General features: G+C 35.4%; 1 protein-coding gene across 1 annotated transcript in view; it reads right to left on the minus strand.

Moving 5' to 3' along the window:
- LOC135224418 (nephrin-like) overlaps positions 1-10000 on the minus strand; it is a 383929-nt gene that overhangs the window by 147225 nt on the left and 226704 nt on the right. Inside the window, 1 exon segment of the mRNA XM_064263402.1 lies at positions 6563-6695. Coding sequence (XP_064119472.1) covers positions 6563-6695 — 133 coding nt within the window.

The following is a 10000-nucleotide window of genomic DNA, read 5'->3' on the forward strand; positions in this document are numbered from 1 at the left end:
CAAGTGGCTGAGAAGCGAGAGAGAAAGAAAGGAAAATAGCGCAGAGAAGTTTCTCGTAGTAAATTCTCTTGGATACTTTGAGCCCCGGACAATTTTTGAGCCTCGGGATTATTGAAGTTTAGGAGTTTTCTTTACAGCTTCTTTTTTTATTATTATTAAGGATTATGTGTAATATGGAATGACTGGTACCGATAATAATATTGATAATAATATATTGAAAGGAGACTCACTTTCAAACAAGTTTTATTGAAAGAACACTAACCTCAAAATCGAGTTATATCTTGGTCTATTTATTTATTTGGAGTGATAAATAAATTTTTAAGCAATATCCCTGAAATGAACTCATCCTGATGAATCATATCGACGCAGTGCTCGCCAGTTGTAAAAGCAATATTAGAAAAACAGAGAAGACTATTCTCAAGTTAAATGCAGCTGATGCAGAAATATCTTTCAATAATAATAATAATAATAATAATGATAATAATAAAATCATTGTTGTTGGGTTATTCCTGTAAAATTGGACGTTCATATAACAACAAAAATAACATTTAAATAATAATAATAATAATAATAATAATAATAATAATAATAATAATAATAATAATAATAATAATAAAATTGTTGTTGGGTCATTCCTCTTAAATTGTGTGCTTCCTATAACAACAAAAATAACATTTAAATAATAATAATGATGATGATAATAATAATAATAATAATAATAATAATAATAATAATAATAATAATAATAATAATAATAATAATAATAATAATAATAATAATAATAATAAAATTATTGTTGTTTGGTTGTTCCTGTAAAATTGTACGCTTCTTATAGCAACAAAAATAGCATTTAATAATAATAATAGTAATATCCTGTAAGAAGACCCTCTTTCAAACATATTCTTTTAAAAAGAAATGCTGCGTTTAGCGAATTAACTTTATATAACTTATCTATTCTTCTTATTAATCGCTTTCCTGTCTCAATAATGTAATTTAATAACTGGGCAATATTCAAATTGGTATATAATAGAAAGGATGAGGGAATGCTTTTTATTCTTATTTAAAGAAACCGGGGATTCTGGTGGCTGGTATATCCCCGGATTTTTATGTAAAATAAAATAGTATTCCCGTATTCACAGTTATTAAATAATATTGCAGAGCCAGAAAAGCGATTAGTAAGGACAATAATAATAATTATAATAAGATTTTCCTGTTGGGTTATTCCTGTAAAATTGTAAGCTTCCTATTACAACAAAAGTAACAGTCAACACGAATAATGATTATGGAGTAATTCAACAGAATTTGTTGACAATAGAACGTAATCCCAAGTCTCAGCCGCACGTTTTTAACATTCGAAGCTCTGCAGAAGGTGAGTGAAATAGATGATAAAAAAAATGGGAATAACGAATTTTAGATTAGATATTTTGATGGAAATATATGGAAGTTTCTGAGTTAACAGTTCCTAGTTAAATCCGTATTTTATGGAGAAGTAAAAGGAAATCTGTACGGAGGGTAAAGTAAGCATTTCGGTGGCTAGTGACTGAATGGGATCCGTGATGACCCCAGTTGACCTGCGCGTGGGATGACCTTTTATTCCCTAGGACTTGAAATAGTCTAATATTAGCCTTGGTCGTTGTATGTCTTTTTTGTTATTTGGCTGTTCTCGTCAAATGTCATAAACCATTTGCTTAATAGACCTCTGAGATTAGATATTTGTTTCAGTATCGGACATATGTATGTATGTATGTGTGTATATATAATTTATTTTTTACGACGCATACTACTACTTTCAGTCCTCTTATCTGGTCTTGTAAGTGTAAATTTAAATTTTTTTCTGATTTACAATTCGCCATTTGATATTTACTTCGGGCAAGCGTATTCATTAAGTTAGTGGTCTTACTGCTTAGCAATCTTGTTCGGTGCATAGGGTAATAATAATAATACTAATAATAATATCACCAACAAAGCGCCTCAGTGGCGTGATCGGTATGGTCTTGGCCTACCACCTCGGCGGCCGCGAGTTCGATTATTGGTCATTCTAGTGAGGGGTTAGAGATGTGTATTTCTGGCGATAGAAGTTCACTGTCGAGGTGGTCCCTTTGCTGAATAACCGCTGGTTCCATGCAACGTAAAAACACCATACAAACAAACAATAACACCAACGATGATAACAGTTATATTAATAGTAACAGTAATAATATAATGCTCTTTCACCCTTTCGAACGCACGAGTGTCAATGCTGCCAGATCAAAGCGAATGAAATGCAACTCCCCAATTTTTTTCTCTCTCTCTCTCTCTCGCTGATGAGGAACCCAACACTTCGCCTTTGTCGAGAACATCAACAGAGTATATGCAAACTGGCTCCTGTTTACTCGGGCCAAACGACTTTCGAAAAAAAACGACTCCACAATAGTTTCCGGCGTAAAAAAAAAAAAAAAAAAAAAACAAAAAAAAAAAAAAAAAAAAAAAAAAACTACAGGCTTTCATAATCGGCTCAGGAAGATATTCCCCGATTTTTTCTGATTTTCTCCTTCGAGGCTTCGTTATCGCAAGACCACATTGGCATAATAATCCCCAATATCATTTTATATATATATATATATATATTAGATATATTATATATATATATATATATTATATATATTATATATATATATATATTCCTCTCTTTCTCTGTTTCCTCTCCCTTTTCGCCTTTTTTGTGTAGCACTTAAAAGAATGATGCTTCGCGACCGAGAGAGGGTGTATAATATATATATATATATATATATATATATATATATATATATATATATATATATATATATATATATATATATATATATATATATACATTTCGAGCAGAAAATGTCTCGTTGTCTCTAAATGTGTTTTGGAAATTATTTCGGTGATGTCTGCGTGGGTAATGCGCATGCGTGGCCGGGCACAGAGCGATCTTTTTACTCGTTTCTTATTTGGAAGGCTGTTTACGACATTAGACAATTGTAGAATACAATAAAATCATAGTTATTGCTGCCGTCGTTTTTTTTAACTGAATAGTGAAGTAATAGGTAAGAAGAATAAGCATACAACATGAAAACTAAAATGTCCAGAAAGCTTTTAAAAGAAACTATTGTTATTGTAATATAAGGGATCGTAGGAATACAAGACTTACTATCAAAACCCTCACAGTTTGCTTGTAGCTTTCACATGTTCGCTGTACCGCTACGCCAATGACCTGAGGCAATTTTTAGTCTGGCCATTGCTTGAATGGGTGATCACTAAAGCAGTGCTTAACGTCGTTGACCCTACAAGCCCTGGACGAGCCTTTTAAGGATATCAGTCAGCTATGTTTCAAATGTTTACCATGCAAATAAATATCTAGATTATCAAAATAATGCAACAATGTTAAAGCTAATAACTAAAGTGGGAAATAAGTAAAATGGTCTAATAGTATATAACTCATATTGACAATGAATTGTGCAGGGGAAGAGCGCGCGCGCAACGTGTGTATGTGTGTGTGTGTTTGTGTTTCTTTGTGTAAAATACAAAGGTAATCTAAGGTAAACATTCAATAAGACCACATATAATGAAAAATCGTCTCCCTTTCAGAATAAATATTAAATTAGGACACAGAGAGGTCTCTGTTTTCCAGTTAAATATTTAATCAGGACACAAAGAGGTCTATGAGTAGTTATCCTTTATTCGCTCGTCCGATATTTATTGTTTCCTTCTCTCTGTTTCCTAGTTGTGCTATTCTGCTTTCGGGGAATTTTACTGTGCTTGATTATGCCTTACAGTCTTCTATCGACAGTGGGTGTAACTTTTCAATAATAGTTGCAGTGACAATAATAAATTCTTGTAGGAGCTTTATTAACTTCAGCATCGTAAGGTGTTAATGGCCATGTGGCAGTTTCTATGATGTCATCTCCTTAATGATGTTATTATAATGATACCACAGTGATAAATACCAATAATATCAGTTTCACAGTCAGAATGATTATTAGTAAGGGATGTTGTTATAATGATAAGCAGAGATAAATGTTAATAACATCAATTTCACACTCAGAATATTCTTAGTAAGGGATATTGTTATAATGAAATGCTAATAACATCAGTTTCTCAGTCAGAATGGTATTAGTAAGGATAGATAATCCTCTAATACTCGGAATACAACTGATGGCATGATAATAATAAGCTTAATTGTTTGCAGGATAATTGTGAGGCTAATGAAATGCCGTATGCGTCATGATGATGATAAGAAATGTAGATTACAGACACTCAATGTTTTTTATGTTAAGGAGGAGGTGGAGAAAGATGGCTTAATCCTTTGTAAACCTCTTAAATTTGTACCCCTGTTTTGGGTAGGTCTACTAATTCTTCAGCTGTGTCGGATTCCAGGATCATATTTTCCTCTATGATGCCTATCCGTCATTTGTACGAGGTTTCTTTGTCAATATATTTTCAAATTTATATCAGTCTGCTTAGTAAAGGACGAGAAGTCGAAAGGTATCGCAGCGGTACTCTATTGTTTCACCTTACTTCTTTAAAGACTAAAAATAGATAAATAAATAAATAAATAAGATACTAACAGAATCACAAGGAATTCTTTCTCCTGATGCTACCTACGTCTCCCACAGGCCGAGTCCTGAATTTTTCAAAGTTGCCTCTGTGTTCCCCTCTTCCTAACACATCGCCTGTTTGGTCTGACTGACATTTCAGTGTGTCATGTGTCTTGCCAAGAGAATATATTCATGGCTCCGTTGGGGTTAATTATCGATTTCCTTTTAATTACTTAATGTAAATGTCCTGAAGACACGCGCTGCCTGACGACTTTTGATACCCCAACACCTCCCCCCCCCCCCCCACCACCACCCTTCTACTAAAAAGAAATGAATAAGAATTAAACCTTGCGATAATCTTTGGTCATATTCATTGTTGACAGGGGAGATTTTCGAACATGATTTCTACATTGACTTGCAGGGCGATGTGTCAGTTTTTCAAGGTTGGTGGAACAATCCGAAAATTGAAGCAAACTTTGGCAGTACCTTACTGGACTCTTTTTGCCGCACGTCTAATTAACCTCCTCGTTCGTTTCAAGTGTAAGTGTCGCATTTTGTTCGAGGTGAAGCGTCTCTTGTTCCAGACTGACAAACGAGATCTGGAGTAAGTCGTGTTTTTGTCTGTGTTTGTCTATTTAATTCCGTCTGTATTGTGTCTGTTTAATTCCGCGAACATGATGTCTGGAGACATGGTGATTGTATTGTAATGGTATTTGGGGAAAACAATACTTGGGTGACTCCTTTAGGAGATTAAATGTGGTAAAATACAATGTTGACGAACTATCTCTAGAAAGAATGATTGGATATTAATGAAATTGGTGAAAAGAACAACTTTGTTGAGACAGTTCGTTAATACGGTATTTTAAAAAGTTTAATGGTCCAAAGGAGTCACCCGGTTAGTCTTTTTCACCAAGTTTCATCAAAATCCCTTTATTCTCTCTTAAGATACTTCGTTAATACTGTATTCAGCAAAAAATTTAATCGTCTGAAGCAGCCACCCAGCTAGCGTTTTCGCCAAACACCATTACAGTCCAATCACCATTTCTCGGGATATCATGTTCTCGGAATTGCACAAACGGGAAATATGACCTCATATGACCTACATGACCGATTTCGTTCACCAGGTTGAGGAACAAGAGACACTTCACATCGAAGAAAATGCGAGACTTCTTACACTTGAAAAGAAGGAAGTTTATTATTAGAGTTACGGCAAAAAGAGTCAACAAGGTATTTCCAAAGTTGGCCGTGGGAGATGAACCTACAGCTCGAGTTTTTTTTTTTTTTTTTTTTTTTTAGAGAAATTGTGAAAAATTGTAGCTTGACGAGCAGTGTGAGACTATTAAAATATTTGTTGTATGTCTTACAGAATATATATATATTATATATATATATATATATATATATATATATATATATATATATATATATATATATATATGCATACATACATACATACATACACTCACCATGCCGTTTATTCTTGTGTTCTTGCATACGATGCTCATGGAAGGTAATTCCTGGAATATATATGGTCAGCATGCATAAATACAAACTTATACCTATACTAGTATATCTCTATCGTGGAGAATAAGAGTGCATTAAGATTCTGGAAGTTATATATATATATATATATATATATATATATATATATATATATATATATATATATATATATTATATACAGTTATATTCCACATAGGCAAATGAAAATGGTATGTCTCAGAAAATTGCCCAAAAAAGTTCGTCCTCCAATTGGACGTCTTCTTGAAGCTTTCTTTAATAAACGCTCCAAGAAGAGGTCCATTGGAGGACGAAACTGTTGGCATTTTCTGAGACATACCAATTTTCATTTTCATCTGTGGAGTACAACTGAATTACCATATATCTTCGTGCCCAAGAAAATTACCAGTACTATAAATATATATATATATATATATAGATATATATATATATATATATATATATATATATATATATATATACACTCTATGAACTATAACTATTAATTGGTATCTACTTACGTGTAAATGGACGTCCCAGTAGCACCGATGTAGAATAGCACCAGAATAGGGGTGTCGCCAAGTTCGGGGGGCGTGATGTCACAGGGCAGGACAGCCCTTTTGCCTTCCAAAACGACGACGTCTGTCTGGGGACCTGGAAAGAGGAGAGAGAGAGAAAGGAGCTTTTAATATCGCGGGAGAGAAGTGCAGCGTTGCCACGTCGAGTAATGACTTATCTCACACCTGGCAATAGACATATCTTCAAGTGTGCGTGTGAAGTTCATTTTATTTGTCACTTACGGGAGCTCGTGTCTAGTAGTAAGTTTTAGATAAAAAAGATGGCACTAGTTGCTGTTTAAATCATGACATTTTATGATAGATGAGCTCTCTAGTGTTGTGAGTTATAATATTATTGCAAAGGTTATGACTCATTATGGAAAAAATATTGGAATAGTATTAAATTTATCAGTTAATTAACACATGAAATAATGTAAGCACAAAGTTGTGTGAATCAGGAAATTAGATCTGAAAGTAATTAAAGAATAAATAAATTTTTCTTAAGTTGTATGTAATTTTATTATGTGATATTTATTGTGGTTGCATAAATCTGTCGAAATTATCAGTACTGATTGCATCGCAAGACACAACCATTGATTTCTTTCTGATTTTACCTCAAGCTATTGTGAAGTAGTATAAGTGACTTAATATCACAATGGGCTCTTCGGGCACAGTTGTTGTGTTAAACTTATGTAATGAATAAGCTGAGTTATATTATTAATATAGTTAGTATTTTGAGCTGACATTTTTCGTTATTGGTTGCGATCTAGAGCTAACATTTTTATAATTTTGTAAAGATGTTAACAAGAAACTTTCTCTTCAATTCTAATTCGTTCGTGATTTGCTTTGTCTCGTTTTCTGCGGAAACGTGAGCTATGGAGAACTCTCCACACACACACACACACACACACACACACAACATTCCTGTACTAACTGTGCCTAGGAAAGCTGAGTATGGATAAGATACATTAAAAAAAAAACTTAGGTATCATCATCTTATTATTGCCAAAGTAAGTCCTTTTATTTATTATCTAACCTCCACCCCCCCCCCCTTCTCTCTCTCTCTCTCTCTCTCTCTCTCTCTCTCTCTCTCTCTCTCTCTCTCTCTCTCTCCACACATATGTTCCTCTCTCTCCCTCATAAGTTTACTTATCTTGTATAATTTCTGACTTTACATAGAGGTTTTGTACACCCCCCCCCCCTCTCTCTCTCTCTCTCTCTCTCTCTCTCTCTCTCTCTCTCTCTCCACATATGTTTCTCTCTCTCCCACATAAGTTCGCCTAACTTGTATAATTTGACTCTTTGCCTAGAGGCTTTGTACCTCTCTCTCTCTCTCTCTCTCTCTCTCTCTCATACAGAGGAACACTCACTACAAAAGTTTTTGCTTCTCTATTTTACCATGAATTATTGCCACAACCAGAGCTGCAATGCAGCATGTATTTGTACTACCCTTATATGTATAATATGTTTGAACTACCCTTGACATACGCGCACCACTAGTAGGCTTTGTTATTTATTTGTCTCTATTTGAGGTCGCCGTATATCTTGGAACACCGTTTGATGAATGCGTAACGCTGCCGTTATTAATCGTTTTTCGTTATATTTTTTTTCGCTGTAAATTTGCCAGCACGTTTCTGCCGCCTCTCTTCCATCAGGGCATTTCATAAAATGGGAACTTGTGGCTTGATGTGTAATCCTGGTGTCACTCTTTTATCACGAACTGGATAAAAATTTTGCCCCGATATTCAATTCTTTCCGGTGTTCGCTAAAACGGTTGTTCGCTGCGTCAGTTGTTACACTATAGTAGATTCACATCAACCGTGCATTTAATGTCTAGGCCAGTCCCTTACGACGCTCCTTATTGGCTGTTGATAAGCCAGTCACAGGGCTGGAAACTCCCAGTCTCTTTCGATAGTTCACATTGCAGGATCTATGTTCCACCTCTCCTGAGTAATACGTCTTTCAAAAGTATCCCTCAGGAGAGGTGGAACATACATCCTGCCTATGTGAACTCCCTCGAGAGAGACTGAGAGTTTCCAGCCCTGTGGTTGGCTTATCAACAGCCACCAATCAGGAGCGTCGTAAGGGACTGGCCTAGACATAATCAGATGCACGGTTGATGTGAATCTACTATGGTTGGTTGCAATTTTCATTTTAATACTTTCGATACATCGGCTTTTTTTTTATTTTTATCTTATGAGTAAATACCGTTTGTATCCGTCTGGTAAGTTCTCTTGCAAAGACCTGCTTCATGTCATTAGGTATCGTACAAAGTATACTCTTAGCAAAAAGAAAAAAAAAAAATTTTTTTACAACAGAAGTCTTTCGCAAAAAGAACGTTGTAGTACCGATGACTGACAGAAGTTGCTTTGTCATATGACGTCTGATAACATCTCTCACGCTGAGTGACGCACTACCCAAAGAGTATAATGACGTTCTAATTGGCTTAATTATGTATAGTGAGGGGTAAGTGGAGAGGAGAGCGCGTTTATTTCACTTCAAAATTGTTATAGCATCAGTACGAATAGTATTGTTTCTCACTGAAGATATATGGTAAGGTTTCAGATGGCACCCCGTTTTTCTCGTGCCCAGTTTTATCCTCGGTCATGTGCGATTATTATCTGTATTTCGTGATGTCTGGCATTTCTTCTGTATGATATTCTTATATCTAAATGTCACCTGTCTATCTAATGTTCTGTATGATATTCTTATATCTAAATGTCACATATAGAAGTTATTTCTTTATGAATTTTAAGACTCTAATAATAATAATAATATTTCGGAAGGAGACCCTCCCGTAGACATGTTTTGTTAAAAATGGTTGCTGCTTCAGCACTATTAATCTGGTAGAGAGTCTTCTCTATTTTTCTGATGACGGCTTTCTCGTTGTTGCTTAGACTGGAGAGCAACGCACCAAAGGGCATGGTAAAATTCGGTTGAGTCATTTGGTTTATTATTGCTTACACATCTCTCTCTCTCTCTCTCTCTCCAACGCGACGTTACTTCCTGATCCGCTGGACATTATCAAGCGATGACTGCTAAGGGACTGAATTCTTCTTATATCGCGATGCTGCAGGCTCTCGAGTAAGGTCTAGAGAACCTCTCCGGCAGGTTGAGTTTTCATTGGTTCCTGGGAAGGTGACTCATACGGCGAGCGTTTACGAGTCTTGCAGACCTTCTCAGGCGGGGGATATCACTGGGAGCCTCTTGATTGGCAACCTGCCGGAGAGGTTCTCTAGACCTTACTCGAGAGCCCGCAACATCGCGATATAAGAAGGAGGACTCGCCACTTGAATTCAGTCCCTCAGCAGTCATCGCTTGATAATGTCCTGCGGATCAGGAAGAAACGTCGCGTTGGAGAGAGAGAGAGAGAGAGAGAGAGAGAGAGAATTACATAAGCAA

This window comes from Macrobrachium nipponense, chromosome 12 (genome assembly GCF_015104395.2).
Source record: "Macrobrachium nipponense isolate FS-2020 chromosome 12, ASM1510439v2, whole genome shotgun sequence".
NCBI lineage: Eukaryota > Metazoa > Arthropoda > Malacostraca > Decapoda > Palaemonidae > Macrobrachium > Macrobrachium nipponense.